The sequence below is a fragment of the Peromyscus eremicus genome, chromosome 2 (assembly GCF_949786415.1).
Source record: "Peromyscus eremicus chromosome 2, PerEre_H2_v1, whole genome shotgun sequence".
Taxonomy (NCBI): Eukaryota; Metazoa; Chordata; class Mammalia; order Rodentia; family Cricetidae; genus Peromyscus; species Peromyscus eremicus.
Genome location: NC_081417.1, coordinates 116,123,168 through 116,142,314, shown reverse-complemented (window position 1 = coordinate 116,142,314; position 19,147 = coordinate 116,123,168). Strand labels below are relative to the sequence as shown.

The 19,147-nt window shown below is 40.3% G+C and overlaps 1 protein-coding gene across 2 annotated transcripts in view; it reads right to left on the bottom strand.

The window, feature by feature from the left end:
• The window catches only part of Lepr (leptin receptor), a 73,817-nt gene that overhangs the window by 35,115 nt on the left and 19,555 nt on the right, over positions 1–19,147 (bottom strand). For both annotated transcript variants that reach the window (XM_059254582.1, XM_059254581.1), the window contains exons 4-9: positions 18,756–18,961; positions 15,460–15,602; positions 13,772–13,916; positions 6,834–7,124; positions 6,569–6,686; positions 3,764–3,963 (exon numbers count right to left, since the gene is read on the bottom strand). In XM_059254582.1, the coding sequence (XP_059110565.1) occupies positions 3,764–3,963; positions 6,569–6,686; positions 6,834–7,124; positions 13,772–13,916; positions 15,460–15,602; positions 18,756–18,961 (1,103 nt within the window). The remainder of the gene's footprint in view (positions 1–3,763; positions 3,964–6,568; positions 6,687–6,833; positions 7,125–13,771; positions 13,917–15,459; positions 15,603–18,755; positions 18,962–19,147) is intronic.

The following is a 19,147-nucleotide window of genomic DNA, read 5'->3' as shown; positions in this document are numbered from 1 at the left end:
ACTGAGCTATTAGAAGCTTGCCTTCTATAATCTGAGGAAACAGATTTTAATAAGCAGAAAATAGAGGCAAAGGTGACTAAGATCACAAATGATTTTAACATGATTTAAAAAAAATTAAGACATGTTTAAAGATGAAATGCATAAAAATATAGAAATGCACAGAAGATGGTTACCTTATAACAAAGACTATAGAGGTCCAGCCCCTTATAGTCTTTTCCCAGAGTTCTAGAAGAGACACTACCAGCAGTGAAAAATTGATCTGAGGGATGTCGAATGAACCTAAGCTCTTTAGTCTATTCACTTTATTCTTCTCAGTCACTTCTGTCTACACAGCTTCGTTTCTGTTCTCATACTTAGCTCCTCTCTATCCCTTCTTCTACAGTTCTCTCATTGTTCTCTTAGTTCTTTCCATCTTCTCTCAAGTTTCCAGTTTATATACACATACAATCAGCAATTCTCTGGCTGCACCGCTTTCTGGTAGGGTGGGGCAAGTGTACTTGGTTGCTAGATAGCCTGTGTCACAGCTTGATGCACCTGGTATGTAAAAGCCCTTGTCTTTGAGTTAATTGTTAAAGGGGAAATCTTTTAGAACTAGGGATACTACTTGGGCTATGAGAGAAAGAAAGGTTTAAGCTTAATTTGGACAAGAAATAAAGTTTTGTACCTAATATCCACCTGGCCTTGGCAGTTATCTCAGTAAGATATTTACCTTATCTCAGGAAACTAGCAGGTAGTCTGAGTGCTTATTTGTCTGCAGTCTGTCCTTGTATGTTAGGCAAGTATCTCAGATAAAATACTTTTGTCTGGAGATGGCCCTATCTGGATGCTTGCTAATGAAGATAACTACAGAAAGGCAGACTTCTGAGTCTAATGCTAAAAGGGGGGAACAAAGGCCTGGGGATGTTATCCAAATACCCCAATTGTATAGGGGAAATTGTGCCCAATGAATGGTCAACCACACTGTTAGAAATTCTTGGGAAAAGAATCAAATGGGAAAGCTACAATAGCACACCAGAAATTAATTGCAGGATACAGCTAACATATTGAAAAGCCAGTATCACCAACACTCCTTGAGTTTTGGCTTTATCCTCTGGAAGAGCCCTACTCTTCCAGATATTAGCTTTTGTCATTGACAGCTGAATTCCTACTTCATATTTCTGTGGCTCACAGCAACCCTGTTTCTTCTTCCTCTTCCTCCGTCCCCTCCTCCCTGCCCCCTTCTCTCCATAAGGTCTCACTTTGTAGCCCTGGCTGGCTTAGGATTCACTGCATAGATCAAGCTGGTCTTGAACTTACAGAGATCTGCCTGCCTCTGCTTCCCTAGCACCGGGATTAAAGGTGTGCACCATACCCAGTTACCTTGTTTTTTTTTTTTTTTAACATCTTATGTTGCTGCTCTTGACCTAACTTTGACTTACATCCAGAACATGCATTTGCCCAACATCATCCATTTTTTCCAATGGAGGGGCATTTTTGCTAATAAGACTATAAGGAAATGTGACTTGTTGGACTAGAACCTGGAAGTCCAAGGACAGTTTAAGCCTCTAGATCTCCTAATAGTGTCATAACAAGCATGAACTTCACAGTACCACATCAATCTTGTCTTTACTTGTGGTGGACACCCCTAAATGGAGCAATGGGTTCAGCTGTCATAGCAATGTGCTAAAATGCTTAAGTACTATACTTCCACACCAGTTGATAAGGAACTTTTCTCCTGAAAGCATCCCTTCCTATCTCAGATCCCCTCAGCCCCCCTCCACAGCTGCCATGAGCCAGCATCTAACAGGTTAACACCTGAGGTCTCTAAGATGATGGCCAGGATGTTCCTCTTCTTGGAAACTATTCTGATGGGTACCTCTGCCATTGAACTATCCAAAGAGAGATGGCCCTTGACTGGAATATGAAGTACACAAGTCTAGTGACAGAAATGAATAGAAAGAAACCCACCAACTCATAAACTGAAAAACCACAGGTAGGGTGTCATGCAGGTGTTGTATGGGGGAAGATAGGAAAAGACTCTGAAGACATTCATGGTCTACTTCCAAAACCTGTTGGTTCCCTCAAGCTCTCTGTAAGTCAGGACCCTGTTGATTCATAGGGAACAAAGAATTCCTGGATTGGCACAACATGAGTGTTTGCCATCATTCTCCTCCTCCACGTCTCACTTCTAAAAACAACCACTGTGTAAAAAGTATGCCCTCTTGTTTGAGCAGTACTTTTTAATCATTTAAGCAATCAACACTAGTACTTTAGACCATTCAGGACAAAACACCTTGAACTTGCCATTAGTATGTAGTTTCTCATGATCATTAAATTCCTCATAGCTCATGATAGTATCCATTGCTAACCCCGTAAGAAGATCAAACTTTCATCTCTAGAAAAGGCCATTTCTTTTCAAGAAAGGAAATGTCTACATTTGAGACAATGTAGGAACTGATTTTTTGGTTGTGGTTCAGTGGGTCACATTGATGGATTCAGTGACTACCAAGAGGGAGTGGGCCCACAGTGATGCACACATCAGGGAAGTATGAAGAGCTACACACAGTTGATGGGTGGTACAGAATGTCTACGTGCCTAATCCAAGTTTTGAAAACTAGGAAGAGGTGGAGCTGAGATTTACATCCCAAAGCTTCATTTCCACATTGCTCTCTTCCTAAGTCAAGATGAGCCTAACTTAAAATTCTTTAAGTTTTGGGAAGCAAAGCGCCCAGTGTTATCCAGAGAACAGTTGCTGGCTTCATGCTGTGTGTGACTGTTCATGGCCCTTTATTAGACTAGATAATTGACAAACAGAAAAGTACCATTTGCAGTAAAAACACAATGGAATCATGCAACAGAAGAGATAATCAATCAGTTGGGCATTTATATAGGAAAACAGATCTAATAACTAAAGTGAGTTAATCCTATATAGAAAAAAATAGATTCTACTTCAAATGTGTGCTGATTAATAGAAAAATATACTGATTTTTGACATAATTTCATAATATAATAATGTATAGCAACAAAATAAATGACCAGAAATGGGTCATTTTTCAAATATTCCACAGTGACTTTGGAATAATACATCAAATCTCTCTCTCTCTCTCTCTCTCTCTCTCTCTCTCTCTCTCTCTCTCTCTCTTGATTTTTTGAGACAGGGTTTCTCTGTGTAGCTTTGGAGCCTTTCCTGGAACTCACTTTATAGCCCAGGCTGGCCTCTAACTCACAGAGATCTGCCTGCCTCTTCCTCTCAAGTTCTGGGATTAAAAGCATGCGCCACCACCACCCAGCTTTGATCTCAATGCTTAAAAAAAAAAAAAATCTGTGAATATCATTACAGATCTCATCATCTTTGTCCATTTTCTTCACTTTCTTTAGATATTTCAAATGCCTCTTACCTAGCCTCACAAATTAAAGTCTTGAAATATGATTACTCAGCTTATATTATCCAAATGAAACTTTCAGAAATACAATAGCAAGTGCTTTCAGAACTACACAGCAGGGATCCTTTATATGTCAGAAAATCCTCACAAAATTGCACTCACAGTGATGCATGCAGCTCAGAAAGTGTTGCATAGAAGTGTCCAAGAGCTATGAATCTGTTATCCATATTTATAAACAAACCTGCTACAGAGAATATAAACATAGACTCAATATGGTAACAAAAACTCAAAACTAGAGATCTACCTAAGGCCAATTCCTCTATAAATAAAATCAGGTTTTTTTTCTTCAAAATCTAGCGTGATTGGAAAATGGCACCCAAATTTAAGGAAAATACACATACCTACGGAGTCGGGAAGGACACACGTTGGTGGAGAGTCAAGTGAACCTAAAGAATGATTGATCCTGATCCACATTGTGTAGCCAGATAATAGAAAGATGGGCTGGAAAACACATTCATAAAAGCCATCCCTCTGCAAGATGCAGCTTTTGGACTCGGATGCAGGATGAATAGACGGACTATCGGAACAATACAGGCTGCTCCTTAAAAAATATTTAAAAAAATATATCCAGTTAATGTGCAGTATTAATAAGAGGAAGAAGATATTTTAGAAATCTGATTTGTTGTTCAAAAGAAGAGATCGTGTTCTCTGTCTAAAACTGGGTGCTTTTATTAGAAAGGCACTCTTGAGCTCCTAGCTCTCTCCAGATCTTAGCCTTTCCACAAAAACAGTAACTATAAACATACTGCATGAGTAAGGAGTAGTGAAGGAAATGGGAAGAGCTGACAAGAAGGGAGGTTAGGAATAGAGTGCAGGACTGTGATCGTTACACCAGCCCACTCAGCCTTCCTAGTGCTGCGACCCTTCAGAACAGCTTCCGGTTGTGGTCACCCCAACCATAAACTTATTTTATTCCTAATTCATAACTGTAATTTTGATACTGTTATGAATCATAATGTAAGTATTTTTTGGAGATAGAGGTCTTTAAGGGGGTCAGGACCCACATGTTGAGAACCCCTATACTAGAGGCTTGCATCAGTGACATGACTGTAGCAATAAGGATTGAAAACAGGACTGGGGATACTTCTGTGGTGAGGGGAAAGCAGATTCTTCTCACTTTAAACAGTGAGTTAAATTCCAACAGAAAATGAGAATGTAACTGATGGGAACATTTGGCTTGATTGACAGTTCCCTAATACTTTCTAGTCCAAATTGATGTAATGAAAATGCATGCCAAATCCTGCTCCATACATGAATGGTCGTGAAATGTATTACTCATTTTCTCAGAAATGAACTTTTTTTTTTTTTAAACATTAGAGGTCTCAACCAACCGACTTCCTCACAGAACACAACGTGTTTCTTCTCTTTGAAATGATCCTTCTGACACTGCTCTGAAAATGGTGTTTAAAAGACGAAAGCTGTGACTACTCTCTCAACAGGGATGAAAATGAAAAGGAAAAAGAAAACGAAAATACTAAAATCTTTTCTTATTTACCATCTTTGTAATATTTTCTGCTCAAGGTTATCTGTGTGTGTGTGTGTGTGTGTGTGTGTGTGTGTGTGTGTGTGTGTGTGTGTTCAGATAGCCAGTGGTGAGTGAGAGACACCAACAACAGAGGGATTTGTAATCGTCACTGAATAGAAAATAGCAGTGCAGACACAGTGGCAAAGGTCTAACTTGGAACAATTAGCATCATCATCATGACAGCAATTCATTGATTGCTCTAGTGCAATGTTTCCTAGGAGACACTAAGTTACTTAACTACAATGCCATTAATTGCCAATAAATGCCATTAATTGCCCCCTACAAACCATATAAATCCTACCATTCTCTCCATTTTACAGACAACTTGGAATTTTACAGACAAGGAAATTAACATGTGGGAGGTCCAAAACCTCACTAAGTATTTGTAGTTGATTACATGAGGATCTGGTGAATGTCTGGATGGGAAATGAGCCATGGGGCTTATAAAACGGTGTTGGACAAACATACATTTGCATGTGAAAATGCATGGGAAGACATGTAATTAAAATAGCCTATCACGAACTTTCAATTGGTTTAAAAAATATTCATAGCACATAAGATAAAGACAATAATTTTTCCCATTTAGGAAATATGGAAATTGCCATTTTTCTTCCAGTACTGCAGAGGAGTCAACGCAGATCATGAGGGACAGAGTTTGGATCACAGGATTTGAGAGGATAGATATAGTTTCCGAGTTGAAATTTTAGATTTCAAGACTAAATGGGCACATTGCACAAACTGAGATTCTCCATTACAAATTTTAATATCAGAGTATAGAGTAACAAACATACTGGACGGCTACCATGGGATCCTCTAAAAATAAGGAGGCATTTATCCTCTCAACAGAGAGGCAATTTAGGACACATGCTATGTTGAGACAAGAGAAATACAAAGAAAGGTAAAAATAAATAAGCACACAGTTCTCTTTGATGGAACGTATTATCCCTTATTAACCACTATTTCATCCTAAATTAATTCACTCCATTCTAAAACACAGTCCCATCCTGTAGAATCTTGTCCCTTTGCCTCTTTTTCCTAAAATACTGACCTTTAGCTGAATGATGTTCAACTTTTTTTAAAAAGATTTATTTATTCAATATGTATACAGTGTTCTGCCTGCATGTGTGCCTGCAGGCCAGAAGAGGGCACCAGATCTCATTACAGATGGGTGTGAGCCACCACGTGGTTGCTGGGAATTGAACTCAGAACCTTTGGAAGAGTAGCCAGTTCTCTTAACCTCTGCCATCTCTCCAGCCCCCTCAATTTTTTTTTGCACAGCCTACTTTAGCCCATTCTCTGAGCCTAAATACACCACATATGAAATAAATCTCTTGCCTCTCTTGCATGTCACTCAAGAGTCAAAATGCAATCCCAGGAAACTGGTTGGCAGACATGATAATATGAAGTTAAAACATATATATATATATATATGGCCTCAGGTGTGAATGTTTTCAAAGATTACAATTTATGTAATAATTCCTCACAATTTTTCTAACAAATTATATTCAAACTTTTGCTCAGGGAGAAAAATGTGCCAGATTTCTGCTATCATAATAGATTTAACAGAAAATCTAACTGAGCCATGCCCAGGGAAAAACAAAGAAGCAAACATAATACATACCTGTGATACTTCAACTGCACAGTGCTTCCCACAAGTGATTGGATTGTGCTAGGTGACCATCTGCAAGTCATTTTAGTTAAGTACCCATCAGTTTCACATGATATATTGATATTGACATCTATTTAAAACACATTAAAATATTAATATGAAGTAGAACACCAAAAATCATGAAAAAACATTTTCTTGACATCTTTCATAGGGCTCTAACATAGTTCATGATGAGCGATCTTGTGGGACAGAATGAACTAGGCCTTGGGGTGCTTACCAATCACATATAATTCAGCGTAGCGGTGATGGCACTCCTGCCCACTGCAGCAGTATACTGCGTCATAGGCATACTTCCCTCGAGGTCTGGTGGCCTTCAAGTTGGAAAAAGTCACTTTGCTAATGTGGTCATTCACAGCGCTGTACTGTATTTCAGGGATTTTCTCAGCTAGATTTATCCACCAAACTATCTGTTTTGAGGAAATAATTTGGTTTTCATTTTTGTAGATGCAATGAAAGGAGGCATTTGATCCAACACTTGTCAGAAGTTTGGGTGGAAAGTACATGACATCTGTAACACAGAAAGAAAGATAGGCATTCAGATAGAAACAGAAAGCATCATGGGAGCAGCCTGTACCACAGGAAAGAGATCCCCACATTCCTAGTTACCCTGCCAAAAATCAAGTAAGTGCACTGAGAAACAGGCTGATGCTCTGCACAGCCCTGTAGAGTCCCAGTAATCCCTGCTCTCAAATGAAAAGAGCCTCCATGAACACCATCACAAGCTTCCAAACATGGGGCTTATTCATTACAACTATGTTTTAGCAACTGTCATTTTTCCAAGTGACAGGCAAAATTAGCTAAATGGAGCATCATCTATTTCCACCATGATTCATTTTCTACCAGACTATTTAAAACTGAATGTGTACATGTGGGCACATATAAGAATAAGTAAATAAATAAACATTAGAAAAAAGAAAAAAGAACGGCCAGAGAGATGGTTCCGCAGATAAAGACTCAAGCCTGATGACCTGAGTCTGATCCCTAGGACCCACATGATGGAATGAGAGAACTGATTCCTACAAGTTGTTCTCTGATCTCAACATGTGCCCCATGGCCCATGTGTGCGTGCAAAAATAAATGTAGTTTTAAAATTTCAAGAGAATCGGTGAAACATAGCACGTGTTCTTAGCACAGATCACTATGATACCAAATCCGGACAGAAAGGGGGTTGTTGCTATTGTTTTTTTCATACTTACGAGAGTTTCTAACAAACAGGTAAAGAAATGGGTAAAATAGTTTGCTCTGTAATATCATGACAAATTTACTCTGATGGTTTTATATGTACCATCCACATTGGACACTTGCACTCAGTGTATCTATGGTAAACAGAAACAGGATCGCACTGGGCAGAAGCACTGGACTCTGGGCATGACTATAATCCCAGCCTCGAGGACATGCAGCCTTCACGTGAATGGGACTCCCTGCTGACCTGTGCCTGTCACACACCTGAGAGATGACTAACTCCACTCAGTGTGTACCACAGCCTCACCACTGAACTGTCTCAAAGCCTCAGAGCTACTCTTATTTTCTAGAAAGGGACAGAGTAACTCTCATAAAATAAGCATTTTCATTTACAGATTATTTTTAAAACTTCAAGGTATTTCAACATCAAATTCATCTAGTGAGGCTTAATTGAGAAATAAAGTTGAAATATGTATGGTTTGTGACTGATTAAACGCTTAAATCTAGGCTTTAACACAAAAATAAAAAGTGACAATCTATAAATTTATACCAAAAATTGATGAAACATATTAAATAAATGTTGAATACTTAATTTTCTTTTCTTTTCTTTTTTTTTTTTTTTTTTTTTTTTGGTTTTTCGAGACAGGGTTTCTCTGTGTATTTTTGCGCCTTTCCTGGGACTCACTTGGTAGCCCAGGCTGGCCTCGAACTCACAGAGATCCACCTGGCTCTGCCTCCCGAGTGCTGGGATTAAAGGCATGCGCCACCACCGCCCGGCTGAATACTTAATTTTCAAAAGAGCACAAATCCCATCCTAGTAAATATTATGCAAAATTTAGTTTGAAGAATAGAACAGCTATGACTTTCTTTATATGGCCAAAAACCACTGATAACTTCACAATATCTACATTAATGAATTTTATTAAAAGGAGATATTTTAGTGATAATAGTAATGATATTAATTACTCAAAGATTATAGGCCATGAATCAAAGCATTGTTAGGTAAAGTTCTTTTAGAATGTGTTTATCACAATCCCAGAAAATGGACTTTTTAATTCTAGGAGCAGATGTGCTGAATTTTCTTTAAAGGGAAAACATGGAGCCTGCTTATATAGATTATTTGTGATTCAGCACACATCACCAGCCATTATGTCAGCACAGTGGATAATACTCTAAAGAGAAACATTTGGAGGAGCTTCTTAAGTGGACTAGTTTTCGTTTCCACTGCAAGCCTCTTGGTTTGTTTCTTATACAGTGGGTTTCTTTCTCTTGATCCTCACCTACTAGCCCTCAGAGGCAGCTAAGCCATCTGAGATGACCAGGCAGCATTATGGTTGAGACCTTAAATTTCTCCAAAAGCCCAGAAGCTAAAGGCTGGGATACCAGCCTGTGCTGCTATTGGGATCTATAAAACCTTCATGAGGGACCGTCTAGTGGAAGGAGTCGGGACATTTGGAGTGTGCCCCTGATAGGGATCCAGGCTCCTTCTTCACTTCTCTGCATTCTGGCAGCAGTGAGCTGAACAGATCTCCTCTCCTGCAGGCTCCCATTGCGGACAGACTGTGTTGTTACAGGCTCAAAGCAACTGGGTCAAGACTAAAACCTAAAATAAGAGCCAAAATTCATTTTTCATTTTTTACAATCAAGTTTCGAGGGGAATTTTGACTAGAAGGTAGCTATTTACTCACTTTTTTCCCCCGTATTTTTCTGTTCAGGATGTCTGAAGTAGAGATACACCTGAGTTATAAATAAAAGACTAGCTGTTAATAGTCATATGATTGACTATTATTACACAAGCTAATTGATAAGGGTGTGTGTGTGTGTGTGTGTGTGTGTGTGTGTGTGTGTGTGTGTGTGTGTGTGTGTGCTTTGTGTCTGACTGTGTTGAGGGCACAGAGGTCCTTATCTTCACAAGAAAGCACTAAGAGAACCAGGAATGTTAATCATGCAGAGGTGTCTCCTCAATGGAGGAGATGCAAATCAAATACCTACATTCCATCTAGAAAGCTGAGAGTGGAAGTTAATGATCTGGTGACCTTTTTGCTATCTGAAAGGACAGCTCTCACCCTAATTCCCCAGAATGATTATCCCAGACTCTTCCCTCCCTAGACTGTTACCCATCCTTAGGGGAGATGTCACGACTACTTCATGGCCTGCTAACCTCTATGCTATCATCAGAGACCACACTGGATTCTAGGTCTTCTAGCTATAGAACCCACTCTCATGGTCACATGTGTTTTGCCAGTTTCTGTGTAGTCACATCTTAAGCTTTATTGTGTACCTGCACTGATTGTTGCATGGAAACCTTTTCCCAAATTGTACTGTATTTTAAATATGCTGACATTGAACTCCCCGAAGTCTGATCCAGGTTGACAAAGTCAATCTGCACTGGGTTTTCATTCCTATCTCTTTGTGCAGTTTGCTTCCCTGTATGATACCTGCAGGGACCCCCACATGACTATATTATATAAGAATGCAAAGTGTGAGCTGGCATTTGAAAAAACAAGCAAATATAAACGTGCAGATATTGACGTACATTGTAAAGAGAAACAGAGCTGAAAACATATCTATCTAAAGACCTAAACTGAATGAGATCAAATATTTGGCAAAATGCAACAAGCCAGTATATTATACGAAGTTTCTAAAATAGCATTTATATTCAGCCTTGAATCCCAGCAAGCTTTGAAAAACAACATTGATTCTTCTAATGCTGCCTCTATTTCTTGAAGGGGGGAACTTTTAAATTTTAATTATGAAGTAAAACAAGAAAATAAAGAAACATCTTTCTATAGAAGCTAAGCACATTGCCCAGTGGTTAATAAAGGCACCACACAGAATCCTCCACCTGGGATACTGTGGTTTTCATTCCCCCCATATGACTCATAGGGCACAGCTAGTCAGTAAGACCTGCTAATAGAAGATTCAGTTTCCCTTAGGAACTAACCATAAACTTCAAAAGCTGAATCATCAGCATCTTATTACATACATGGGGACAGTAGAAAGTTATCTGAGGAACAAAGATATAAATCCCCATCTAAGTCTCCCCATGCCAGGTCCCCGGGGTCCCCCAGGTCTCAACACTTGGTTTAGCTCCCTCTCATGATCTTACTTTGTGTCAAGTAATTAGTGACGCTCTTCCCAGCTCTTTAGGTTTTGAGATTCTGAACACATAGGCTGTGATCTCATAAACTAAGATGGTATCTGATGTTCACTGAATGTCTGTTAAGAGTCAGGTGCTGTGATACACACTCCATTGTATTATTTCACCACACAAAAGCCATCCATATAAAAACATCCTGATCTTACAGACGAGGAAACTGAGGCACAGAAAGGTTAAAAACCTCTCCAAAGAAATCATAATGATGGCTCTTGTGTAAACCGGCGGACTCCAAAATCAATGCTTCTAAGACATTGATGTAACTTGCTTTCTGACTAATTAACACTTCTTCGATACAATGTAATCAATAAGGAAACTTGCTGAATGAAATAGATTGACTGTGCTCAATGTTTTACATTGCCATTTCTGTGTATCCACAATCAACTAACTCCAGTTAAGCTGAACAAGCAGACTACCAAAGGACAATTAAGCGTCTTCCTAAAATCACAACTCAACGGTGGCAGGGTTGGCAATGGCACAAGATTCTCAGGGCTTTGAAAAATGCTGCATCTCACCTCTCCGGGGAACCTGTGAACAAACCACAGTTTCTCTGATGTTAAAAATAACTTTGAAAGTAGGCAGAGAGGAGAGGGTGGCTGGATGCCAGACACACAGGTCTGTGAGTCACTGCAGCCAGATGGAGAGCCCAGGAGATCACTCACACCTGCAAAGGCCTGCTGCATTGCATGTGCCAGAGGTGGAAGTCTAGGTCAAATGTCGGCCAGCCTCAATGAGCACCCAAGAGTGTCAGTTGTACTCACAGTGTTCTGAGTAGTAACAAGCTCTGGGGTGGATTTCCAGGTAGAGCTGTACCAGGCTTTCTTAGCTGATACCAACAGGTTGTTATAGCAGTTAGGAACATCAAGGCAGCTGATTCCAAGAAAAGAACAGGACCCACTCACAGTTTGAAAAGCTTCTACCAAGCTTAAATATTGGTAGGAAAATCTGATGGTAAAATCAATTTTTTACTGTTGACACCAGATACTGTGGAACAGCAATCACATCTACAGGAAACAGTGGCAAGATATTGCCACACACTGACTACAGAATGAGATGCATCCTCCAAAATGGCTGGATTTTACTGACACTTTGATGGATTTTGACATGAATACAAATTTGATCCTCTGAGTTATGATGAATCCAGGGATCAAACCAAAGAATGCAAAATAGCCAGAGTAAGGGAAGAAAGAAAAAAACAACCCACAAACAGTTTTAGGGTCTGATGTCAATACAAGGGGAAAATATGGTATGCACTGTTGTAGAGGGTCCACCCTCTAAAAATACTTAGCATTGCTCGGGTACTATTTGTTGGCACTACAAGAGGTCCTGGGGTTAGAAGGGCAACTGGTGTTCCTAATCCCCAGACCCTTGCTGGACCACCTGGTCCTATCCAAGTGGTTGGAGTCCATCCCAGCAGGTAATGACCAAGTAAGAGACACAGTAGCAGCCACTGCTGTTGCTGCTCCTGCTGGCATTCCGTGAGCCCTGGTACCCTCCAGGACAGAGCACTCCATCCCTACTTGCAGCCTCATCTCCAGGAACTGGAGTTCCTCTGCCTGGTTTGAGACCACTCTTAGGCCCACCAATTGACCTGCGCCCTGCTCAAGGAACATTGATGTGCATGCCTCTCTTCATGAGTGAATGCCCTCCACCAGGAATTGGAGGTCCACCCCCTCCCCAGGAATGCATGCACCAAGACTCTAGGATGTTGCTAATGAAGATGCTTCTCTTTCCCCTGTAATGCATCTCATGATATTGTGTGGTCTGTGAGTTCTTTGTCCCCTCTCCCCGTATTAATTATAGCTAATAAAAAATACATGAGCAGGGTTTTTTGTTGTTGTTGTTGTTTTTGTTTGTTTGTTTGTTTGTTTGTTTTAAGCCAACTCTGAAAGTATGAAGACTTCACTCTGAAAACTCCAAAAGCAGGCTGGTGAGATGGCTCACTAAAGGAAGTGTTTGATGCACAAGGCTGAGAACCTGAGTTCAGATCCCCGGCACTGCGTAAAAAGCCGAGCACAATAACCAAAGCCTGTGATCTGGGCACTGGAAAGCAGCAACAGGAGGATCCTAGGGGCTCGCCTAGCCAGCTAGCCCAGCTGAATCAGCAAGCTCCAGGTTCAGGAAGAGACTCTGTCTCAAATAATAAGGGGAAGGTGGAAGAAGATAGCCAAAGTCAACCTCTGGCCTCTGTAGGCACCCTTCCCCCCCACCCCACCCCCACACTCACGTGTGCACACACACCTCTAAAAGTAAGCATTTAACATGTTTATCTCAAATGAATACATTTGGATTCTAAACGTAAGTTAAAGAATTAACAACATAAGTGGTATACACTCTAGGTTTTTAAAGTGGACATTTCACGTTAACTTTTTATCTTTTTGAAGTGTTCCACTATGCAGCCTCAAAGTCATAATCCTCCTGCCTCATGCTCCAGAATCCTGGAATTCACAGGCATGGGCCACCATGCCCAGCCTAAATATTTCTCTTTTTCATATTAAAAAAATAACTCCATAAGAGGGTGCTTTGGAAACAAATACGTAAGAACTCTGATGTAATTTTCATTAACAAATGAGCCTTCTCAAGATTTGTGTAAAAATGTAGCAGGGCATAGGCACACATGTCTTTATTCCCAACACTCAAGATCAGGCTAGGCTATATAACCAGACCCTTGTCTCCAAAACGAATTGAAAATAAAATGTTAATATTATTTCCCCTCTTGTTGTGGGAAATAAAAATTGAAGATGCTCATGATACACCCATGGTAAGGAAGCCCAGGACTGGGAAAACATTTCCAGAGAAGCTTTTACAAGGCCTACCTTGTGTGGTGAAGACTCGAGGCGAACTCCAGTCACTCCAGATTCCCGAGCCATCCAGTCTCTTGCTCCTCACCTGAACCTCATACGAAGATCCAGGAAGCACACTGTGTACCAGCAGGAAAGGATCAGAGACAACTTCGGCAACCTGTTAAATGTCAGGTTGAAACAGCAGAGCATCAAGTGGTGAGGAACATTTGCCAAAACTGATAAGAGGTAAGCCTTGGCAAATCTCAAAGAAGTATAATCTTATAGACGAACTGTCTGGCTACAGAATTAAAACAGAGATCCATGACCAAATGAAAAACAAATGCATCTGTCAGTATAAATTTATAAATAGATCAAACAATTGTGACAATTAACGAGTAGTAACTGAATACGAATTCCAATATGGTCTTGAGGATTTGGTGGAAATGGTACCAAAGTTTTTAGGAATCCTGCAATCACTTTGCCATCCATCGTACATCTGGTAGAAAACAATGTGCAGAGGTGTAGAGAGGGTTGTGGGGCTCTTAGAGAGGAAAGCTGCACGAGAAGAAGGCCATGAATGATCCTGAACTACAGGGCATGAGTCAACACACCATTTATAAACCAGAGGGGAAGGCACCCAAGGCCAAACCCTGTAGAAAACACACTCCAGCTAGGATCTGCCTGTGCAGCACATTCAGTTTTCCTTTAATGTGCTTCAATTGAACTCCCTGCTCACTTCCAGACTGGGAGAGGAATAAAGGGGTCATAGGTTAAAAATCATGAAAAGCATAAGGTATGCCTAGAACAGTATCAGGACCTTCATATTTACAGTCCTGTGATTTCTGACTTACTATGAGAAAATACCTCACGGTAGCCTTAACTCTGCATTTATACACCTGACATCGAGGGTTCCTGAACTGCTCCCTGTAAAAATAAGGCTTCAGAAGAGTAACGCAGTTCTAAAAAGATTGATTTCTACCTTGGAATGATGCAACACTTTAGTTCACTATGTGCTACGAAAGCTTTCACATGACCCCACAGGCCATTCGTGACCTCCTCCTCACATGACCCCACAGGCCATTCGTGACCTCCTCCTCACATGACCCCACAGGCCATTCGTGACCCCCTCCTCCTCCTCCTCCTCCCCGCCCACTCCTGTCTCTGATGTCATCCACTGCCAGTTGTTTTCACTGGCAGTCTCAGCCACACTGGCCTCTGCACTGCTGTTCCCTACTCGACATCCAGTTCCCGGACCCCTACAGAGCCATCTCCTCCAAGTCCTTGCTCAAATATCACCCTCTCAACGAGGCATTCTGAAACCTCCACTTACTAGGGCAATCTTTCCTCATCCTCTTCGATCCCAAAGTATGTTGCTGCATCTAGAATAGCTCCTGGCAACAAACAGGCACTCAAAAAACACATTAGCATAGGCCAAAGAGGATGCTGACTGACTTCACAACACAAATGCATACGTTGTGTGTAAACACACTGAGCAATGGAAAAGTAAGAATGCAATGTAAATCAGCAGCACTCTACAGATGAAAACGGTTATGTTGAAATTTCATAACTGGACTTTCCGTAGTGTGTATAAATTATTTCAATGTGTAATATTCAATATAATTCAATCCTTTCTAGAAAGCACAGGCATGGATAATTTCTAAGAGACTTAGGAATCTTCCATTGCTTCTTAAGTTTCACTTTCTTTACCAAAATATACTCACCTCTTTTTTAACTGTAGAATTCTCTGAATATTTCACTTGATATTGAAGTGGAAAGAGTGCCACCATTGGGCTGTCCCAAGAAATCTTTAAATTACCATCATCTGTGATTTCCATTTGTAAATCTAACGGTGGATCAGGTTTCACTTAAGGAGGGAAAAAAAGACTTTTAACTCAGGCAATTTTCATGGCAATCATATCCGAGTAAAATGAGGTTGAAATGAACTTCCAGCATAGCTTGCCTTTCAAATACTTAAAAAGTTAAATCATGTGAGGGCTAATTACAGAGGTAAAGCAGAGATGCATGATGGGCCCGTCCCTTGTAGCATACTCATCACAGCAGACCACTGTCTCTCTTTTCCCTCTGTGGGAAAGACGATAAACCAGTAAGTGGGATTGTTTGGATAAATGTAATTTCCTTCCATAAAAAGTCTGCCTAGCTTCACTTTGCCTAGTAATTTTCAAACCTATGTGGAGTCTCCGCCTAGTTCCAGTCACTGTACTTGCTTTCACTGGTCATGAGGACAACATCAGTGTGCAGAACAATATTCAGAAAATGCACAGACCTGGGCAAGAGTCAGCATATCTGTTCATGTAAAATAACAATCCAAACACACCTACTCAACTCAAAACGAATTTCCCATGCAATAATGTGCTATTATAAGGCCCTGACTGTCTCTGGACATAGGAATGGGGTCTTGTAGCTTAATTTGAACCAGGTAAATCTAAGTTCAAGTGTACATGTGCATATTGACATTTGTATGTATATGTGCATATATAAGTACATGACCATTTCAACCAATAAGAAAACCTTTTAAATATGTGAAGAAACAATTTAAATATCTTGCAGGTAAAGATTACTTTAACAAGTTATGGTTCACATCATAAAGGAAATTCAAGCAGCCATTAAAAATCACATTGTAGTAGAATATTGAAAAACATTAACTTCTGAAGTTCAAGAGGCTTATCACAAATTCATGCTTTGATTGTTTTATAAAATCTATTTTATTTGTGTGTGTGTGTGTGCATGCATGCGCATGCACACATTCAAGTACCCTAGGAAATCAGCAGCTGAAAGTGACACATTTCCTCCAACAAGGCCACACCCACTCCAACAAAGCCACACCTCCTAATAGTGCCTTTGAGAGGCCATTTTCTTTCCAACCACCACAACCACCATAACAGAAATAATAACTCCCGTACCAACACTCTCACATACTACATCTTAATTCTTCCACAGCATTTACAAATTCTGGATATTTTATGTCCAAATACAAGAAACTGGTCTTTCCCTAAAATTATCTCTGCATTAGGACAGAATTAAGAGTTTCCAAATATATATAAATTCTGTGGTCACACTTTCCCTTAACCTACTCTACTTGGGGAACAAATTAAATGCAATGCTGATCTATGTGCTTTTTTAAATTACCAGGTAGAACTAATTTTGCAAAGATAAACATATGTTGTTAATAAATATTTTATCATTTTTTCCCGTGACATAATTTCACAATTGAATTGCTTGGGTATTATTATCATTATTTTGTAAAAAAAAAAAAAAAAAAGTCATGCCTGTGTCTCTAGAGAACAAATTGCTTGAAAGTTAAAATAAAATGTTAAACAGGGATCAAAAGTAGCATCTTAAGTCATACGAAAAGAAGCAACATTTGGAACTGTGTGGAAAATGGTCACAGATAAATGGAAAAGTGTTTCCAGGGACACCAAGATCCATGAATCAAAGGCAAATGTGGAGAGTTGCTCAGAGGGTGGGGAGATGGCTCAGCTGATAAAGTGCCTATCTTGTGAGTTTGGATCCCCAGCACCCACATAAAACCCAGGCATGGTCGTGTGTGCCTGTGGTCCTAGTGCTGAGAGGCCAAATATAGGTGGGTTACAGTTAGTCTTGCCAAATTGGGAGCTCCAGACTCAGTGAGAGACCTTGTCACACACACACACACACACACACACACACACACACACACACACACACATTAATTAATTAATTGATTAATTAAATTAAATAAAGAAGAGCAATAGAGGAAGAAGCCCAACATTGACCTTTGACCTCCACGTGCACCTGCCCACACACATGCACACATATGAAGAGTTGCATGTTATCATTTCAGAAAACAGAAATAAAAAATAGTAAAGCTGCTGAGTTACATACAATTGAACACATTGTACATCAGCGTGCATATAAAACTAAGAAAGTAACCTAATACCTGCACATGTTATTCACATCTATGAACTCAATATTTAAATTTATTAAAGGAGGCTTGAGGATCTCTGCAATAAGAAAATGGGGTGCTCCACCCATGTGAGGTTGTCTTGTACTCAGGCTGTGCAGTGGACGGCTTGACTGCTTACTAGTCAACTGTTGACTCTGCTCACTACTACAGGCCTGCTGTGTGAGTAGAAACCCTGCCCTGCTCCTCATGGTGTCTCCAGCCCCTATAATAGTCCCTCCACCCATGACTACTAAGATATATTTCTTGGAGGAATATTCAGGTAAAAATGTTTTTAATAATTTTCAGAAATAGTTATCTGAGTGTGGTGGTATTGTGTTCCCCAAAATATTGTGCACCCTAATAAACTTATCTGGGGTCAGAGAGCAGAACAGCAACTAGATATAGAGGCCAGAAAATTGGGATGTTCCAAAGGCAGAGATCCGTCTGGATCTCTGTGAGTTCTAAGCCACATTTGAAACAGCCAGGTGTGGAAACAAGAGCCTTTAATCCCAGGAAGTGATGGCAGGAGGCAGAAAGGTGTATAAGGCATGAGGACAGGAACTAGAGCTGGTTAAGCTTTTAGGCTTTGAGCAGCACAGTTCAGCTGAGATTCATTCGGATGAGGACTCAGAAGCTTCCAGTCTGAGAAAACAGGATCAGCTGAGGAATTGGCAAGGTGAGGTACCTATGGCTTGTTCTACTTCTCTGATCTTCCAGCATTCACCCCAATAACTGGCACTGGGTTTGTTTTTATTAATAAGAACTTTTAAAATTTGTGCTACATCTGAGATGTAAACAGGTGATGGTCAAATAATATACATTCATTCACTAAATCCAAGACTTATAGAGGCCACAACTGCTTCAAAGGACGGCTTCATCGCTAGTGTTAGAGACATGTACTACTGTGAACACACTGGAGAAGCTGCCTGGAATACCCTAGTACTACATTACCAGGATTTTCAGCATTGATCAAAGTGATGTAAGCCAGTGAAGATCTTTAACCTGCAAACAACCTGTCAACCCCTCCATGCAATTGATTTCTTAGGACTATTATCATTCTGACGTGCAACTTACCGACAAGCATGGGCTGCATTGTCATTAGAGGTGACTGAAAAGTCACTCCAGCAGATGTGATTTCCAAGTACATCAGAAGAGAGTGGTTGACTTTGGCTCTTGGCACTACCACATGACAGTCACAGTCCCGAACACTGCAGTTGCACTGCACAGTCTGAAAACTGTCTTTCAAGGGGGCCAGAGGCAAACCATCTATGACTTCAGGCCTGTATTTAAATATAAGAGCAACATGTGAGCATGAGTGGGGGAACACTGGGTGGTTTTTGAAAGCAGGACATCGAATCCAGCCTAAAGACAGACTGTATCAGGGGGAAAAAAAATACGAAAGAGCAGATTAACTGTCAAGGTAGCATCAGCAAGGGGTCACAAAGACACTAAGAGGAAAGAAAGCC